The sequence below is a fragment of the Halichondria panicea genome, chromosome 6 (genome assembly GCF_963675165.1).
Source record: "Halichondria panicea chromosome 6, odHalPani1.1, whole genome shotgun sequence".
NCBI classification, from domain to species: Eukaryota; Metazoa; Porifera; class Demospongiae; order Suberitida; family Halichondriidae; genus Halichondria; species Halichondria panicea.
In genome coordinates this window covers 2,833,042-2,852,273 of record NC_087382.1, presented here as the reverse complement: position 1 = coordinate 2,852,273, position 19,232 = coordinate 2,833,042, and the positions used below count along the sequence as shown (strand labels likewise).

General features: G+C 44.4%; 3 protein-coding genes across 4 annotated transcripts in view; 2 read left to right on the top strand and 1 right to left on the bottom strand.

Annotated features, from left to right (window-relative positions):
• Positions 1-3,932, bottom strand: part of LOC135337353 (N-acetylneuraminate 9-O-acetyltransferase-like) — a 36,742-nt gene extending 32,810 nt beyond the window's left edge. Inside the window, exons 1-3 of the mRNA XM_064533283.1 lie at positions 3,728-3,932; positions 3,431-3,524; positions 3,110-3,224 (exon numbers count right to left, since the gene is read on the bottom strand). Of these exons, the coding sequence (XP_064389353.1) occupies positions 3,110-3,224; positions 3,431-3,524; positions 3,728-3,932 (414 nt within the window). The remainder of the gene's footprint in view (positions 1-3,109; positions 3,225-3,430; positions 3,525-3,727) is intronic.
• On the top strand, positions 3,899-13,495 carry LOC135337347 (junction plakoglobin-like). 2 transcript variants are annotated; one of them, XM_064533276.1, is made up of 16 exons: positions 3,899-4,038; positions 4,689-4,779; positions 5,158-5,225; positions 5,733-5,922; positions 6,115-6,360; positions 8,181-8,362; positions 8,749-8,993; positions 9,300-9,561; positions 9,873-10,121; positions 10,561-10,710; positions 11,184-11,528; positions 11,726-11,845; positions 12,224-12,374; positions 12,488-12,546; positions 12,713-13,121; positions 13,214-13,495. In XM_064533276.1, exons 2-16 carry the CDS (start codon positions 4,761-4,763, stop codon positions 13,312-13,314), a joined length of 2,796 nt encoding a protein of 931 aa, XP_064389346.1. In that variant the 5' UTR covers positions 3,899-4,038; positions 4,689-4,760; the 3' UTR covers positions 13,315-13,495. The 2 variants fall into 2 exon arrangements, with proteins under 2 accessions (XP_064389346.1, XP_064389345.1); XM_064533275.1 differs by having other exon boundaries at positions 5,155-5,225.
• Positions 13,496-13,688: 193 nt separating this feature from the next.
• Positions 13,689-19,185, top strand: LOC135337368 (uncharacterized). Its single transcript, XM_064533300.1, has 8 exons — positions 13,689-14,098; positions 14,577-14,885; positions 16,284-16,466; positions 16,689-16,831; positions 17,354-17,471; positions 17,991-18,169; positions 18,516-18,640; positions 18,932-19,185. Exons 1-8 carry the CDS (start codon positions 13,796-13,798, stop codon positions 18,979-18,981), a joined length of 1,410 nt encoding a protein of 469 aa, XP_064389370.1. The 5' UTR covers positions 13,689-13,795; the 3' UTR covers positions 18,982-19,185.
• The last annotated feature ends 47 nt before the right edge of the window (positions 19,186-19,232 follow it).

Genomic DNA, 19,232 nt, shown 5'->3' with positions numbered 1-19,232 from the left:
CGAGCTACAAGCCAGGCCAAGATATCGTCCTCCCAAAATAAATGCAATGAAACATCTCTTGATTTCACTTGAAAACAGCGCTAGCAATTGGAATCCCAGGAGTGATCTGTCTAGCTCTGAGTATAGTTGGACTAATAGCAGAGCTAGTGTTTGTTTGCAAGAAGAAGAACAACTTTCTACTGAGGCTCTACATATACATGACTGTGGCTGTCACCATTACTAATGCTGTCTATACATCGTATTGGTTAATCTATTTCGACCCGGAAAATGGTCCACTGTGTGCTTGGATAGAAGCACTGACATTGTACCCCACAATGGTTGAGTTTCTGTTCATAATCTCTGTTAACTGTGTTCTCCTGCACAAGGTCTACACCAGTGTACGGAGGTCATGCTATCACTGCCACGGATCTAAAGCAAACGAGGTCTTATTTGTGGAAATACATTTTGTCACCCCACTCTTTGTTGTGGCCATTATGATGGGGATTGCTGAGAAACCAAGGTATTGGCCATCTTCTGGCGAATGCCACTTTGCCTACAAAATTGGTGAAGACTGTGATCGCAGAGTTACATTTAAAAATTTGTTTAAGATAACTACAGAGTGGATCCCCGTGGCAATAGAGATACCGCTGAGTATACTATGCATCTGTACACTATCAGTATGGTTGTGTTGGTTGCTACGGAAACACTTTCTGAGAGCTCGTATGAAAACCATCTTGAAGGAAATGGGACTGTTGCTAGGTTTCCTATCAAGTTATTGTATAATACGAATTGTCATTGAAATATTTAACGCATTTCAAGGCCAAAATTCAATTATAGATATAATAACATTTGCCCTCTATCCGATAAATCGAGCTACTATTCCGCTATCGTTCATTATTTATGTTTGCTGCGTCTACCTCTGCCCCCCAAGATCTGATAAAAATACCAACCCCCGCACGGACCAACACACCCACCCCCCTCAACCAGGGTCAGTCTCCCTAGCAACACTGCCGATCATGCACCTAACTTTTTGAGTGAGAGCACATATACAGGCAATACTTACAATATTTATACGGACAGCGATACAGGTCCCACAGAATCAACCGCCCTGCTGATTAACTGAGAGACTAATAATGTTTGTGAGTGCAAATGTGATTTACCCGAGGTTGCAGTGATATATATATATATGTAAGAGGCAGTCAGATATAGGCTATTCATTTGGTAGATATATAATTATAGCTATATGAACTTTGCACTTATGCAGCAAAGTATGAAGTGACAACCAATTATTTTTTGTACATGCACGTGTGAAAAAGGTGTGATGGTTTACAGTAACAAATGCAACACTTGTGAACTTATAAACATAGTGTTATGTATATATAGCTGTCACATGTAACATTGGCATTGTAATGCCATTCTCCGCCGACAAGCCAAGATGTCGTCCACCTAAAATTACTTCACTATAGGCAAGCAGCGTTTTCAATCGCAAACCCATGCAGGAGTGATCTGTCTAACAGCTATAATACACACAGCAGGTAGTAACCATCAATCATAAAATAGTGTGTGAGTACCTCACTTGTATGGTATACAATAACAAATGCAGTTGTGAACGACCTCATACAAGCATGGTCTATATATAGCTGTCACATGTAACACAGCATGCATGGTATTCTTTAAAGACAATAAAGCCATTCTCTGTCGAGCTACAAGCCAAGATGTCGTCCTTCCAAAATGATTGCAATGAGTCATCTATTGACTTCACTAAAGAAACAACGCTAGCAATTGGAATCCCCGGAGTGATCTGTCTAGCTCTGAGTATAGTTGGGCTAATAGCAGAGCTAGTGTTTGTCTGTAAGAAGAAGAACAACTTTCTATTAAGGCTCTACATCTATTTGTCTGTGGCTGTCCTCCTTGTTCATGTCACTGATACACTATATTTGATCATCTTTTTCTATCCACAAAATGGCTTGCTGTGTGAAGTCATAGAGGCTGTGGCATTTTACCCGTCAATGGTTGAATTTTTGTTCATAATCTCCATCAACTGTGTTCTACTGTACAAAGTCTACACCAGTGTGCGAACGTCATGCTATCACTGCCACGGATCTAAAGTAATCGAGTTTATATTCGTGATAGTGCATTTTATCATCCCACTCATTATTGTTGGTGTTCTACTGGGGATTGCGGGACCACTAATTTATTGGCCATCTTCTGGTGAATGTCACCTTGCCTACAAAATTGATGAAGACTGTAATCGGAGATACGTAGTTCAACTATGGTTTAAGATAGCTACAGAATGGATACCAGTAGGTACAGAGCTACCACTGAGTATAATATGCATCTTTACGCTATCAGTATGGTGTTGCTGGTTGCTAAGGAAACAATTTCTAATAGCTCGTATGAAAACCATCTTGAAGGAAATTGGACTGTTGCTAGGTTTCCTATCAAGTTATTGCATAATACGAATTGTCATTGAAATATTAAACGTATATTGGGATCAACATTCAATCATGATAACGACATATGCCCTCTATCCGATAAACAGAGTTACTATTCCGCTATCGTTCATCATCTATGTTTGCTTCGTCTACCTCTGCCCCACAAGATCTGACAAAGATACCAACCCCCGCACGGACCAACACACCTACCCCCCATCAACCAGGGTCAGTTTCCCTAGCAACACGGCCGATCATGCACCTGATTTTCTGAGTGAGAGCACATATGTGGACAATAACCATATGATAAAGAAGAGCGGTCCCACAGAAACAACCGCCCTCCTGACTAACATTAATGAATATAGTTAGTTGCTTCACTTATAATTATGGTAACAATGAGACTACCTTGTCTGGCTCTTATATACTTGTATATTATACTCTGCTAATATTCCCCTGTAGTGTTGTACAACTATTATTACCGTATTATACGTTATGAGCGAAACATATTTAAGAATATAGCCAATTCAGCAGACATTTTATGACAATTTTAATTTTACTATCTGAAGGATGGTGATGCCATACAAATGCTAATAATTATACGTATATACTTTGTCTAATTTTTTGCAAAACCATTAGCATTTGCAAATTAAAAATTTTGTTATTTGATGCTTGTAAAATACTTTATTCAGAGAACTCACAATTGTCACTCCGGGGTCAGTTATCGTATCCCGTAGCAACGCGTATTTCATAGGATCTCTGCCGTCTCCGATAAAGATAACCTTTGACCTCCGCAGGAAGCAGCTCTCCAAGTCACTGCAACAAAGAATATTAATACCGTGCATAACTTAATAATTATAAAATTATGAGGACATGCAAATAATATTTATGGTATGCATGTTGACCCAATAGCACACATCTCTTATGCCCCAGGGGATGCACATAGCCAGAGGTATAATTATGAATATATACGATAATTCATATTATTTTATTATTAATTGTAGCCACACTTTCATACGTACTGTCTGTTGTAGTCCTGATGAATGCAGTCATGTGATACCCACCCCCTGTCATGTGACCAGTGCCCGTCAGTGAGGGCTACAGAACAGTTACCTCCTGAAGAGGGGAGGAAGTTAACAGGGCACTGTTTGATTAAATTACAGCGTTCGGCAACAAACTAAAATGCTACGGTTAAGATACAAGGCCAATGTTTTCTCTGAGCTTTCCGAGTCTTAGTGAATTGACCAATTAGAAGGCAGCTATAATTATATAGAGAGTGTATAATGACAAAGGGGGCGTGGTCCCTTGCTGCTCCTCACCTCCACCACTCAGCAGTTGCAGTAGCAGAGACACGGCTATTATCAGGACAGCTGCAAGGCCCAAGTACTTGATAGGCCCACCACTCCCAGTGGCGGCTGTGGGCTCCTTGGCTTGTAAAGCATCGCTAGTCAAGGCAGTCTCCATTAGCCAGTTAGCTTTGATGATATCAGTGTCGACACGCCCCCTTTGGACCACTCCTTCCATCGATAACTGATTGTAAAGTGGATAAGAAATTCCCCAAAAGGCAAAGCAAAGCTTTTATATCGAAGCTCTACTGGAGTTACGTACAAGACACGAAGCAACGCGACTGGTGAGTGTGTGTGTGTGCTAGCTGGTTACGAGAGAAGGTTGCTCTCATTATTCCTGAGAACAAAAGCTGGTTTTGCACTGTACATTTACCAGAGGTATACAATTACAAACTGGGAATTTTCTGAAGCTTCATCCACACTGTGCTATGATAGAGAAGTCATAATCTAGCTGCTAAAATCGATGCATTAAACTGAGTGAGCTTCTTACGATATATAAATGCAGCGCTAGGAAGTATGTGTGTGTGTGTGTGTGGTGTGTGTAGGGTGTGGTGTGTGTGTGCGTGTGTGTGTGTGTGTGTGTGGTGTGTGTGTGTATGTGTGTGTGTGTGTGTATTTCCTGGTGTGTTGTGCCGCATAAGGTCATGTGGAGTGTGTGTGAATGTGGTATTGTCATTGTCAGCTTTTGTTGGAGAGATTGTGTCAATTCCCATTCGAGAGTCAAACACTACATTATACACACACACCACCCACACACACACACACCACCCACACACACACACACACACACACCACACACCCACATACACACACACCACACACACACTGTACATCCCTGACAATTTGTGTCATTATTAGCCCAGTTCCTAATTTATAGTTCTCCACAAAATAATTATATGGTGTGAATTTATTGCTGATGCTACTGTTCCCTCAGGTTACCCAGCCAACCAGAGTGTGGAGGCGTGGAGAGTTACTGTTCTAACTTGGCACTTCACTTAATTGGAAGATGGATGTGGAAAGACACGGTACACTCACACACATTGTACAGGCCTCTTTATTTGGGCCCCCCTTCCCCACCCTTGATATTAGGCCCAGCAGTGTGGTTCAGTGCAGCCAATGGTGATATTAGGCCCCAGCAGTGTGGTTCAGTGCAACCGATAATGATATTAGGCCCAGCAGTGTGGTTCAGTGCAGCCAATAGTGATATGGGTAACACCTTTATTTGGGTCCCAGTAGACATTTGTCTATACCAGTATCCATTATTCAGGATGGTAGCTGTGTTATGGTTTCTCACTACAGAGGCAGTACTGTGTATTGAATTATTAATTGATTTTTAAATGGTTTGATATTGCCTGCCAGAGTATAAGTTAAGTGTTCTCTCCTGACAACAACCTTCACAGCAGGTTACTACCAGCAACAGCAGCCTCAGGTACAGCAAGCTGACTACCATCAACACCACGATGCTGACCAGGTTAGTACATCACCTTCTGTCAGTAACAGCAGAGCTTAGGTGGTTACATACTTGTGGGGAAAATTCCACTGTTTTTGAGCTTTTCCCAGAAATAGTCTGTTTTTGGTTATCTAACATGTGTGTGTGTGGAGTAGCCCTTGTGTGTGTGGTTTGCTGTTGAAAGGGCAGTGGTCTTCTGGATTGTAGCAGAGGTTAATCGATTAGACTGTAGTGTCCTTATTGGTGTGTGTGTGTGTATATTAGACTACCTATAGGAAGCCTGCTGTGATAGAGTGTGTCATGGTCCACAGCATATTTTGCATTTCATGGGATGTGAAATTGCAAAACAATCACCTCTACTACCATAACTGTGTGCTAACTGTGTTACAACACTGTGTACAACACTGTGTATGAACACTGTGTATGCACATGCCTTGCATTCTAGTGCCATAACTCCTGCTAGGTCTAATCCATAAATACCACTCTGCACACACACCACCCACACCACACTCACGCCCACACACACAGGAGTACCTGAGGATACAACAGTACTCGCGGACGCTACAGGAGCGGCGTCACAGGTTGCTAGGCAATCTACAGATCTACCCTCACCAAAAGTACGAGATAGAGTCTCAACTACGACAAGTAGACAGAGAGATTGATCAATGTCAGCAGCAACTGGCCATCATGTCCGGGATGGACCAGGGGCAATATAACGGTAAGGGGGTGTGGTCCAGTATGTGTGTGAGGGGGAGGGGGGTACTAGAGTTGGCTCTGTAACTAGAGTTCTGATGATCCAAATTTATAATTTTCTGAAAGCTTAGAAAGAGACCTTTCAGATGGTATGCTCAAATGTACTTGCTCTGTAATGCGATTGGTCGGAATTATATCCCATATCCCCCACACACAGCTGGATACGGGATCCCCAAGCCGCCGCCCACCACCTATAATATGCAATCTCCCGGGGACTCGGCAATAAGCTCTGGTGGTCCGTCAGGTGTCACTACAAAGGCTCCGTCAGCACTGGCTGATCCTGACGATCTGGAGAAGATTGAACCAGAGGAGGACGGAGGTGATCCCTCAGCTCATGGTTACCCTCCCAATACCACACGGGCCACAGGCTACCCACCAAGCTATCCAGATCAGCAGGGAAGGGGTACGTTGTTATACACTCTGTGTGTGGGTGTGTGGTGTTTGGTTGTATGTTGTTTATGTATGTCTATTGGTTATATGTGGTCATTGATTAATTGTGTGTGGTTTGTTTGGACTAAAAAAGATGTTGTAAATTAGCTTCTCCTCTGAACTTTATCATTGGCAGCCTTTGATCTCCTCCACACTCCACACCTTCCACTGTGTGTGTGTGTGTGTGAGGGGGTGGTGGTGTGTGTGTGTGTGGGGGGGAGGGTGTACTGTGCTTTGCAGCTCAATTGGAATTTGTGGCATATACATGTGTAGTAGTGTAGTAAATTGCAACAAGCTATCTTTGATGGCCCATAACTCGAGTGTAGAATGACTAATTACCAAACTAAAAGATTCATTGTGTAGCTCTGTCCTAGCTCTATAATATATCTGAGTGTGTGTGTGCCCGGTAGCTGTGTGTGTGCCCGGTAGCTGTGTGTGTGCCCGGTAGCTGTGTGTGTGTGTGCCCAGTAGCTGTGTGTGTGCCCGGTAGCTGTGTGTGTGCCCGGTAGCTGTGTGTGTGCCCGGTAGCTGTGTGTGTGCCCGGTAGCTGTGTGTGTGCCCGGTAGCTGTGTGTGTGCTCGGTAGCTGTGTGTGTGCCCGGTAGCTGTGTGTGTGCCCGGTAGCTGTGTGTGTGTGTGCCCGGTAGCTGTGTGTGTGCCCGGTAGCTGTGTGTGGTGCCCGGTAGCTGTGTGTGTGCTCGGTAGCTGTGTGTGTGCTCGGTAGCTGTGTGTGTGCCCGGTAGCTGTGTGTGTGTGTGCCCGGTAGCTGTGTGTGTGCCCGGTAGCTGTGTGTGTGTGTGCCCAGTAGCTGTGTGTGTGCCCGGTAGCTGTGTGTGTGTGTGCCCGGTAGCTGTGTGTGTGCCCGGTAGCTGTGTGTGTGCCCGGTAGCTGTGTGTGTGTGTGCCCAGTAGCTGTGTGTGTGCCCAGTAGCTGTGTGTGGTTTAAACACCGGGCGACGACCCAACTTTCCCTTTTTGGTAGATTAGGTTCTGTCTTTTTTTCTTCTCAGAATTAGCATTTTGTAGAATCAGAAGTGACCGAAATAACTATGCTATTTCCCCTTTCAGTTTTGGCCCTGATTTATGATTCATATCTATAAATGGTGGTATTGCAAGTGCTAGTACTGCAATCCACTGTAGTACCAACCACCACTGACCAGTGTTATGTTTGTAATGCTCTATTGCTGCACCTTGGGAACAACACATCCTGTTGATGGTATCAGTAGAACCTTACATGTACACACATTTAGACTAACATTCCATGGAATGAAGACCTACTGCATCTTGTAGCACACTAAGATATCTGCTAAATAATAAAAGCTTTTGCTACAGTATTTGTAAATTAAGGAGTATACAACATGACCTCTTGCTGGACTCTATCCCCAGTTGACTTGTGTGATGACTACAAAGCTGGCATAGTGTTTATTGTGGTACCTGGTGGCCATGAATATAGTTACCACTCTGTGAATATCATTTAATAAACGCAAACATTGATAAGAACACTTCCACTAGTAAATATTTAGTGTCATGATGTAACATGAGTGGGTGGAGGGACATTCCTTACTCTGCCTGCTTGGTTGCCTAGGAATATATAAATATAAAATGTACCTCCTGGTGATCTCTCGATGATCTCCTGATGATGTTATTTGTTCTATAGGTACTCTATGGTGTGAGCCAGTTGTGTGCATTGTTCACTAGTTCACTGGGCAAATTTTGAGTGTGTATTTTTTATACAGCCCAAGGCTCTAATCTTGTACGCCCCACACACACCTCACACCTCACACACACACACACAGTTGCGGAGGGTATGCTCAACTCTCAGGCGGATCGTATTCGTATGAACATGTTCCCTGGGGAGGTGGCGGGTGACGAGGCCACACCCACTAACATGCCCCCTGGACAGCAGTCCAACCTACAGCGACTGGCACAACCCTCACAGCTACTCAAGACAACAGTCTCAAACCTTGCTAACTATCAGGTATTATTATAAGCTATAATTAAATACCGTATAGCGCGAAATTTTTGAGGGGCTTAATTTTCGTGGATTTCGTGGGTTAGCAATCCTACACGAAAATTAAGTCCACGAAAATCGTTCTTTACCTGCTATAACGTGCAAGATTTAAAGGCGTGGCTTCCGGTAAGCAGTCATTCCGCGAACATTGTGCAATGAAAATACTTTTAGAGGCCAATCCACGAAATATAAGTGCCTCGAAAATTTCGCGCTATACGGTATAGAGTATATTAAATGTCGGTTTCATTTTTTATAGTTTATTTATGAACCATTTCCATTTTGGAGTTATTTTCTTGTGGTACTTAGCTAATTATAAGACCCCCCCCCCACTAAATCTTCACTACCCCCCACAGAGCTCCACTGATATGACGGCACAGCTACTGCCAGAGCTGGGCAAGCTTCTATCTCACCCGGACGACCCTATTGTCTTAGAGGCTACTAAACTTTTCCTGGAGCTATCAAAGAAGGACGCCAGTTGCCGCGCAATTATTGGCAATGGTAATATAGTGAGTACCCTCATTCAAGCCATGGGGTCCACCATGAGTGCAGAGATACAGAAAATGGCTGCAGGAACACTACACAACCTTTCCAATGACAGGTACACTACTACCATACATTATTACTGTACTGTTACTAAAGAACTATCTTTGACAGCCCGTAACTTCTGAAAACTGATTGATAGCTCTCAGAATGACCTTTCTAATGGTGTGCTTATATATAGATACAAGCTCTGTGATTAGTTGAAATCCAGCAATTTCGACAAAAGCAAAAGCTATAAGCCTTGAGTTTTTCTCCCAAAACAGCTCATTTTCGAAAGCTAGTCCCTAACTAGAGTTAATTAATTACCAACTAATAACAATACATTCTTGGCTGCTTGTTTCATTCCCACCCTCCCTCCCATTAGACAAGGGTTACTGATGATCTACAACTGCGGTGGCATCCCCTACCTAGTACGTCTCCTCACCTCTCAAGTGGATGCTGTCTTGTTCTACGCCGTCACCACACTGCATAACCTGCTACTCCATTACGAGCCTGCTAAGATGGACGTACGTCTAGCCGGGGGTCTGGAGAAGATGGTGGCTCTACTGGTGAAGGACAACCCAAAGTTCCTGGCCATTGCTGCTGACTGTCTCCACCTCCTCGCCTACAAGCACCAAGACTCTAAGGTGACAGCCTGCTCCTTGTAGTTTTACTTACATGCACATTGTTTGTAATACCTGTAAAAATGTACTTTGCAACTTTATTTTGCTTGAATTCTTACTTCCTATTTCAATGACCCCCCCCCCCTAATAGTATTAGGGTCCATATTGTTCCTAATAGTACAATGATCCATATTGTTCCTAATAGTACAATGATCCATGTACAGCCTGAAATTTTGTTCTACCTGTAAAACACTAAACATTTCATTATACGTACAGTACATGTAGTAGCTTGAATTCTCAATATTCCTAATTTCAATAACCCCTCCCCCTCACAGCTCATTATCCTGGCGGCTGGTGGCCCCGCCCTCCTAGTACGCGTGATGCGTCTCTACACATACGAGAAGCTTCTTTGGACTTGTAGTCGTCTTCTTAAAGTACTTTCCGTGTGTCCTAGCAACAAGCCTGAGATAGTGCAAGCTGGAGGCATGCAAGCCCTTGGCAGTCACCTTGGCAATCGCTCCACTCGTCTCGTACAGAATATTTTGTTCACTATTCGTAATCTCTCGGACGCAGCAACTAAGCAGGTAAGAAATTATTATTATTATACCTAGCGTTAAATAGAGCATCTTTGAACGGCCATAACTTTAGTTCTGTTGGTCCAATATCGTTAATTTTCTGGTTTTCTGGAAGCTTAGAAAAATACCTTTCAAATGATGTGTTCAAATCCAAAATTTCGTTGGGGTCATAATTTGTCATGTTTCGGCCTTGGACCATGGTATCGCTAACTACTTTTAACTCACAAATATGAACTTTGATGACACCATTTGAAAGGTATCCTTCTAAGCTCTCAGAAGATCGTAAAATTATTGAAATTGGACCACCAGAACTCTAGTAACAGAGCCGGTTCTAGTATTCTCAAAATACAAAATACACACGTTTGAAAGCATTCCTTATTTTTGTTGTTTCTTGTTCTAAATGTCATATTTCTGGTGTACATGTTCTTACGTACCCCCACCACCCCAGGATCACCTTGACGACCTCCTCCGCCAGCTAGTGGCCTTGCTCGGCTCCAACGAGGTCAATATAGTGACTTGCTCCACTGGTATTCTCTCCAACCTCACCTGCAATAATGCTAAGAACAAGACCATCGTCTGTCAACTACATGGCGTAGAGGTACGTACGTTAGGGTTAAATATACATGGCGTAGAGGTACGTACGTTAGGGGTTAAATATACACGGCGTAGAGGTACGTACGTTAGGGGTTAAATATACACGGCGTAGAGGTACGTACGTTAGGGTTTTTGTGAAATGATTGTTAAAAAGGATGCCAAAAGTTCAAAGTCCATGCTCTGTACAGGGGCGGCAGCCTGCACTGTGCAGGGGCGGCAGCCTGCATTGTGCGGGGGCGGCAGCCTGCATTGTGCGGGGGTGGAAGTTGTCCGTTTTTTTCTCCAAATTAATTGATAATTGTCGTGTTTGTGCGCAATATGGCAGGTTATTTGTAGCATAGCGTAATTATCATCACATGACCTCTTCTAACATGTACTGCAGAGATGCATTAGCACAGGGCAGCTTGCCACATTCATTATACACTGTACACTGAATAGTGCTGGAATGCCTGGATTATTATCCCCTCCCTCTCTTAGGCTCTCCTCAGAGTGGTGAGTGCGTGTGGTGGGCGGGAGGAGATCATGAATGCGTCCGTCTCAGCCCTACGTCACCTGACTAGTCGTCACCCATCAGCAGAAATGGCTCAAAATTCAGTACGACTTCAAAACGGGATCCCATTGGTCGTCAACCTCATGCAACATCAGAGCCGATGGCGTATGTGCAAGCCGCTGATTGGTCTAATTCGGAACCTTGCTTTATGCACGGCTAATCTCGGCCCTATGAGAGAGCAGAGTTGTATTCCAAAGTTATGGCAGCTGTTGAGCAAGGCATATCAAGACTCTAACAAGAGGAGTGTCCCCAACGGCCCGGCTGGTTATATAGTGAGTGGGTGTGGTCTAATTATGTACCCACATATGAAGCTTGGAATGTCAACTCTTGGAATTCTGTGTACATGTATTTGATAATTATGTCAAAGCTTGTTACATATTCCGTATACGGATTCATGCATGTGAGAATAGTTAGAGACTTGTAACTAGGAATAGCACCACTTTGTGACCTTTGTCCCCTATGCTTGTAGGATGGTGTGCACATGGAGGAGATCATGGAGTTGTGTGTGGGGGCACTCCACCTCATGGCACGGGAGCCAGCCAGCAGACACACTATCAGACAACTCAACTCCATCCCATTCTTTGTCATGGTAAGTTACTGTTACCAACTTCTGACATTAAATTTTCCATTTTTCATTGGCTAACTGCATGACCAAGATCTTTGGGACACTGTACACATACACATACATGTACATGTAGATACATGTTTTTGCGTGACTGTCATTTGTGTTCAGATTGTCCAATTTCAAAACTAATTGATGCATTCAATAGCTCTCAGAATTACCTTTCTTTAGATACAAGTTTTGTAATTGTATACAGAAGCAGCGCTTTTTCCCGGAATTCAGATAGCAATCTTTGAGAAGCCTGTAATTTGTGTTTAGATGTCTAACTTCAAAACAAATTGATAGATTGTGCTTACTACACTACCTGCAATGACCACACCCACCCCACCACCCCCACACACACAGCTGTTGAGCTCCCATGCTGAGAACCTGACTCGTGTGGCAGCCGGGGTATTGTGTGAGATTGCTCAGGATCAAGACGGTGCTGCTCTCATTGAGAAGGAGAATGCCACTGCTCCACTCACTGAGCTACTCCATTCCCCTAATGAAGGGATAGGTGAGGGGGCGGGGTTTAGAGTAGCTATCTTAGCTTGTAGCTAGTGTGTAATAGTCCTAACTATCTGCCCCCCACACACACACACACGCCCACACCACACACACACACCACAGCTGCCTATGCTGCCGCTGTCTTGTTCTGTCTGTCAGATGAGAACAGACCACAACAACCTGTAAGTCACTGCATGTGGTAGATATTTGTAATTGCATGGAAATGGACTTCGTACAGTATTATACAAGATAGCAACATTGGCTGCGTCTGTGTATTGATGTATTAATACACCCACCCACCCACACCCACACACACACACACACACACACACACACACACACCCACAGGGAATGCTGCAAGGCGGAGGGGCTCCTGGCTATTACGGTGGTGGAGGTCACATGGGTCAAATGACGCCTACAGGGTGTATGACCCCGTCCAGTCATGGCCACACCCCCATACACTACTCGGACATTGGTCACACCCCCTATAGCCACACCCCCATACACTCCCACCCCGGCTCTGGCTATGTCACACCTCACGGCCCTCAAGACCTCTCAGGAATTGTAACACCTGATTTAGATCTTCCACTGGATTTCTCTGGTCTTGATGATTTGCCCGTTGCCGGTAGCGAAAATGTCGCAGGGTTTCCACAGCCTCATACGCCCACGACTCACACCCCTCACACACATCACTACACTCCCCACCCCCACACGCAACACCAGCCGGTTGTACAGAACCTACAACATCCATTGCAAGGTTTGTTACTAGTCCCTTTATATACATTGTACCCCCATGTACACATACCACACCCACTCACACCACACACACACACACCGCCCACACATTAGGAGGGGAGGTACAGTACACACAGCAGACAAGCTACAATCCACCGTCCCCTGCTGTCATGGAGACCAACAACGCAGCCTGGAATTTTGACTCAGAGTACTAATGTTCTAATTAACCAACCAACTCTCCCACAACTCTCTCTTCAGTTCTGCCATTTTGTAACTACTGTAATTTTGTAATGTGTACATTGAGTATCATTACTGTAACGATGTATTGTAGTTAGCATGTCATGTGTATTGCATTTTGTTTTGTTTCCCTTATTTTCTTGAAATTGACTGTGATAATTATTCATACGGTAGGAATCGTCAGATAGGATTCTTGGTAAGTGGTCGTGTCTTTCCCAAAAAGTAATATTGAAATTCAATTAATATTATTTATGTGGTAAGAATCGCCTAATCCTAAAATGATTTCTCATGCGCAGAAACCTTCCCGCAAAAGAATATTGAAATTCATTAAAAAACCACAGATGGACAATAGGGGGTGGGGCTTGTATTAAAGTACACAGTGATTTGTTATGATTGCAGCAAGCTAGCTAGCTGTAGCTACATACTAGTACAGTACTGTGTTTGCTAGCGAGTCTTCCAATGTCTAGAATCAGCCCAGGCAAGGCGTCACCTCCAGAGGACGCGTCTCTGCGGGAGAGCCTACTCTACGACCTGGAGGGGCTACAGAAGGACGAGTCTACATGTGACGTTGAGTTTGTTATAGGCCATGAACGTGTGAAAGCGCATCGACTGATTGTAGTGACACGGTGTGAGCGCTACAAGGTCAAGAGAGGCAGTTGGTTACTGGGGGAGAATGACAGAGGTGTGATCAGCATTCAACTGAACAAGCATCACAATGTGGCAGCTGTCAGAGCTGTCATTAAATATCTATACACTGGCAAGGTAAGTCGATATCGTATAGTGGTTGATATCGTATAGTGTGGAGCTGTGTTTTAGTGTGCTTGGTTTGAGCACGTATGTCCATTGGTTGCTTTTGTAGGTGTTAACTAATTCTTTCACACGTACTTACACAGTAGCTGCCAACACAGGTGTGTGAGGTACGAGGTAGCTTGGCCCAGGTGTGTGGGTGTGTGTGAGGGTGTGTGGGTGTGAGGGTATACATGCATGTAGAGGTAGCTTGGCACACGGACACGAACATGCTGTATAGACTAACTAACTTGTATACCCACCACCAGTACTGTACTGTACTTAATTAGTAAATTACTTTTGCTTGCCAATATTGCCTTCGTTTCTACCTAGTACCCAACGAGCTTATAATTCTAATATTCTACCATACCCCCACTCCACACACACACACACACACACACACACACACACACACACACACACACACCCACCCACACCCACACCACACACACAGATCTCCCTACACAGTCTCAACCCCTTCCGTATCCTCCTCCTATGTCCCGAGCTTGGTCTCCCTGCACTGCAAACCCACACCATTCATCACATCAAGAGCAACCTCAACGCTGACACGGTCTGTCAGGTCCTACTAGCTGCTAACAGTGTCCTTAAAGACTGCAAAGGGGAAATGGTGAACCCAGCACTGCAAGAGATAGTACAGGGTTGCCTTGACTACATCAGCGTTCACACGGCTCTGGTGTTCGCTAGAGAAGGTTTCTTGGGTCTGCATAAAAGCATGCTGGCTACGATCATCTCCAATAATAAAGTGAGCTATGTTTGTGCATGTGAGAAGCTATCAATGACATTTTGAGCAGCTTTGGTAACCAAGACTTAACCCAGTGGTTGCCATTGATACTCTGGCTAGCTGCATGTGTATATTTGTAATGTTATAGCTCTTACAAATTAACTTTTTATTAGAAATGTCCATTTCTCTGTGTGAAGTGAAATATGATATAGGTTTGTTTGGATGTAAGAGTTAGAGTTAGAGACAGTGTGTGGCTGGTACTATTACCCTTATAATTATGTGAGAGATAGATCAAAAAATTAATGTTTTAGTGACAGTAGGAGGAGGTGTGTGCGTGTGTGTGAGTGTGTGTGTGTGCGTGTGTGCGTGCGTGCGTGCGTGTGTGTGATGCATGGTTGACATTCCTGATATGTGACTGAACACTAAAACATTGTCAGTGACTATTGTTGGACCACACACACACAAACCACAGTGTCGTGTCTACTGGGAAGGGGAATACAGTTAACAGCCTTGCATGCAATCAGTGGACTGTTTCACGTACTACAATTATACATGCTGATTATAAGATGATGATTATATCATGATGATTATATCACGATGATTATATCACGTATATCCCATTTTCTGGCACTTGTAGATTTTATTACAATGTACTACTAATTTGTGTTAATATGCGCTTTATTGAGCTAACATAATTGGCATACCTGACCCCCCCCCTTGCCTGCACACATAACCCCCCCCTTGCCTGAACACCTAACCCCCCCTTACCTGCACAACCCCCCCTTGCCTGCACACATAACCCCCCCCCCCTTGCCTGAACACATAACCCCCCCTTGCCTGAACACATAACCCCCCCCTTGCCTGAACACCTAACCCCCCCTTACCTGCACAACCCCCCCTTGCCTGCACACATAACCCCCCCTTGCCTGCACACATAACCCCCCCTTGCCTGCACACATAGCCCCCCCCTTGCCTGCACACATAACCCCCCCTTACCTGCACAACCCCCCCTTGCCTGCACACATAACCCCCCCTTGCCTGCACACATAACCCCCCCCCTTGCCTGCACACATAGCCCCCCCCCTTGCCTGCACACATAGCCCCCCCCTTGCCTGCACACATAACCCCCCCCCTTGCCTGCACACCTAACCCCCCCCTTGCCTGCATACATAACCCCCCCCCTTGCACATAACCCCCCCTTGCCTGCACACATAACCCCCCCTTGCCTGCACACATAACCCCCCCTTGCCTGCACACATAACCCCCCCTTGCCTGCACACATAACCCCCCCTTGCCTGCACACATAACCCCCCCCTTGCCTGCATACATAACCCCCCTCTTGCCTGCACACATAACCCCCCCCTTGCCTGCATACATAACCCCCCTTGCCTGCATACATAACCCCCCTCTTGCCTGCAGCTGTCTGTAACCCAGGACGATGTGTGGAGGGCTGTACTGAGATGGGGACAACATGCCACAGGTGTGGACGGTGGCCCGGGAGTGTGGCGGGAGGGGGAGAGGATCAAGATGGAGGAGACTCTCGATGGCCTTGTAGAGCATGTGCGTGTTATGGATATCAGTGATGACGTCTTCACTAACGAGGTGGGTGTGGTTTTAGCATGTTCAAAGTGGTGGCTATTCCTTCATCTCAATTTTACGAATTTGCGTCTTTTATGCAGTAAGCAAAAAGGATGCTATTCCGCAAAAATTAAATCCATGAAAACCTTTCTTAACGGTCTTTCCCGCAAAAGTTTATACCCTCGAAATATCCTGCTATGCTATAGATCTGTAGCTCCATTCTTCAGTTCTCTTCCCTCTGTTTAGGTTGAGCCTACTGGGCTGGTGTCAGTGGAGGCAGCTCTGGCCAAATATCGTCAGGGGAGCAGTGAGAATGGAGTAGCCGAGCCTTTTGCTGAGTCAGCAATCCTGTCAGGACGTGGGGACGTGCAAGCACTCATTGCAGAATGGTGAGTGTGTTCAGGGGGTCAGTGGTTTAGGGGGTTGGTAGTTCAGGGGGTTAGTATTGTGTCCAGGGGGCCTTCTCTCTAGTACACTAGTCTACTATACCATATTATTTAATTGCCCGACTATGTACGAATAATAAAATAATGAAGTTTCTATAATATTATAGTATTAGAAGAATGCCGGTGCCTACTGTTTACATAGCACTTGTGTAACTATGCGTTGCTAAGAATGTACGGTACAGTAGAATGTGATTAGCTGCATGACTGACATGAACTCTGACCCCAGCTGTGTTCTAGAGCTCCTAGCAACACCACCACTTAGCTTGCACACTGAATGAGTACATACAGTGGATTGCAGTGACCCCAACACTAGTCTCACTGTAAGCATGAGTACATACAGTGATTGCAGTGACCCCAACACTAGTCTCACTGTAACTACACACACCCGTGTCTCTAGTACTTTCAAACGAAGGGAGTCCGGTATTCTTATCATTGCTTCAGTTGCCCCTCCCTCCATTTCTCCAGGTGTGAGTGTGGAGAGAGTGAGTGGAGGCTACTGTACAGAGGCTCCAGAGATGGACTCACTGCCAGGGACTTCCATAGTCACTGTGATGAGCAAGGGCCCACTGTTACTCTCATTAGGGTGAGGTCTATATAATAGTTAGACACTGTTTTGGAGGTGTCTACGGGATTTAGAAGCCCAAAGGCACCGATTTAGTATCCCGAGCGTAACGAGGGTACTAAAGTGGCTGAGGGCTTCTAAATCACATGGACACCGACAAAACAGTGTCTAACTCATTTAGATACTAGTGCGCATGCACAAACTGCTTGACTACAATACAATTACTTGACAACGGAATACTAGGTATACTAAGTAAATTTGCAGTATACCTGCTCTGAGGCACTTTTCCCATGTACTTCCCATGTACTTCCCATGTACTTCCCATGTAGATCTTATCAACTAGTGTCTAAAGTGTATATGTGCTATATCTACACTTGTCTAGTACAGTGACCCTATAAGCTCTTGTACATGGAGTATCAGGAGTCATGGGCTACCGGTAGTCACAGCTTCTGATTGTATCAAAATATATGGCCTGCTTTATAGTCATAATTATTGATAACAAATATTGAAATACAATAACTTTATTGTCCTGGTATACAGAGCACGAGTGGGTGTGTGTTTGGTGGCTACACTGACGCTAGTTGGAACAGTCGTTTCAAACGAGGGAAATTTGCAGCCTCTCAGAACAGCTGCCTCTTCACTGTCGTCAATCCCTCCCAGACTCCGCCTACTCGTTACGTCATCAAACAGCCCTCCTACGCTATCAACAACCATCCAAGGTGTGTGGTGGTGTGTGTGTGGGTGGGTGGGGATGTGGATTTTCAGCTTATAATAATTCTGATTAGATAGCTTTTTAGTGATATAGTGAATATATTTATTTTGAGGGTATAAATGTTTTGCGGTTTTCGCTGATTAAGTATGTACCGCAAATATTTATACATTAATATCGAATGCATGCGTACTGCAGAAAGGCTGCTATTTAGTGAAAACTTTTCTAACGATCTTTTCGCGAAAGTTTATATCCTCGAAATAATTATATCCGCTATACGGTATTTTCTTTTAATTATGAGATGGTCTAATTGTTTACTACTTCTGTTATTAACGGTCGTGCGTTTGTTCCCATAGCAACGGGCCTATATTTGGATCTGGAGCTGACTTGTGCATCAGTAACGAGAGTAACAGAAATAAAGAGTCTTATTCTCAACTAGGACACTCTTATGGTGACGCCATACACCCGCACCTCCTCACAGGTGGGTGGGGCTTGTTGCTAGGGCTGTGTGGGTGGGGCTTGTTGCTATAGTAATGGAGGTGTGGCCACATGTATGTGCATATCAGTTAGGGAACCACATTCATCGCCAACAAACTTTACCTCCTTCAGCGGATGGTATCCGCTAAACTGTATGCCCCCCCCTCTTATCTTTTGGTCTGTTGCTTTTGTACATTTGTATTGTTTGATATTACATGGAAAAAAAAAAAAAGTTAGGGATTTGGAAGTTAATTTTTCATAATTTCTAAAACTGATCTTGTTTCTTTCTATGCAGGGGAGCAGTATTTCACTGTGGGAGACATTGAAGTCTTCTGTCCTACCTAACTAAACTATGAACTTTAACCTTTGAACTCAATAGCTAAATTCATCACGTACTGTCTCTACATGTTTCCCACCACCATTCTGTGACCACACCCACTCACTACCAGCCAATCAGTAATTTTTTAAAACACAATCTCATATTATATTTCTGGTCGCTTGCTTATAAAACATATCAGTGGTTTAGTATGTGTTTTTTTATAACTTTGACATTTGAAATAAATGAAGTGTGATTGGCGATAAATTAAATAAATATA

What these genes read in the sequence shown, in the direction of transcription:
- LOC135337347 (XM_064533275.1), top strand. An exon ending in TCCAGATCAGCAGGGAAGGG is followed by an intron (nt 6,361 to 8,180) that starts GTACGTTGTTAT and finishes ACACACACACAG; the next exon opens with TTGCGGAGGGTATGCTCAAC. An exon ending in CCATCCCATTCTTTGTCATG is followed by an intron (nt 11,846 to 12,223) that starts GTAAGTTACTGT and finishes CCACACACACAG; the next exon opens with CTGTTGAGCTCCCATGCTGA.
- LOC135337368 (XM_064533300.1), top strand. Translation starts at nt 13,796, where the DNA reads ATGTCTAGAATCAGCCCAGGCAAGGCGTCACCTCCAGAGGACGCGTCT. An exon ending in CCACTGTTACTCTCATTAGG is followed by an intron (nt 17,472 to 17,990) that starts GTGAGGTCTATA and finishes CCTGGTATACAG; the next exon opens with AGCACGAGTGGGTGTGTGTT. An exon ending in ACACCCGCACCTCCTCACAG is followed by an intron (nt 18,641 to 18,931) that starts GTGGGTGGGGCT and finishes CTTTCTATGCAG; the next exon opens with GGGAGCAGTATTTCACTGTG.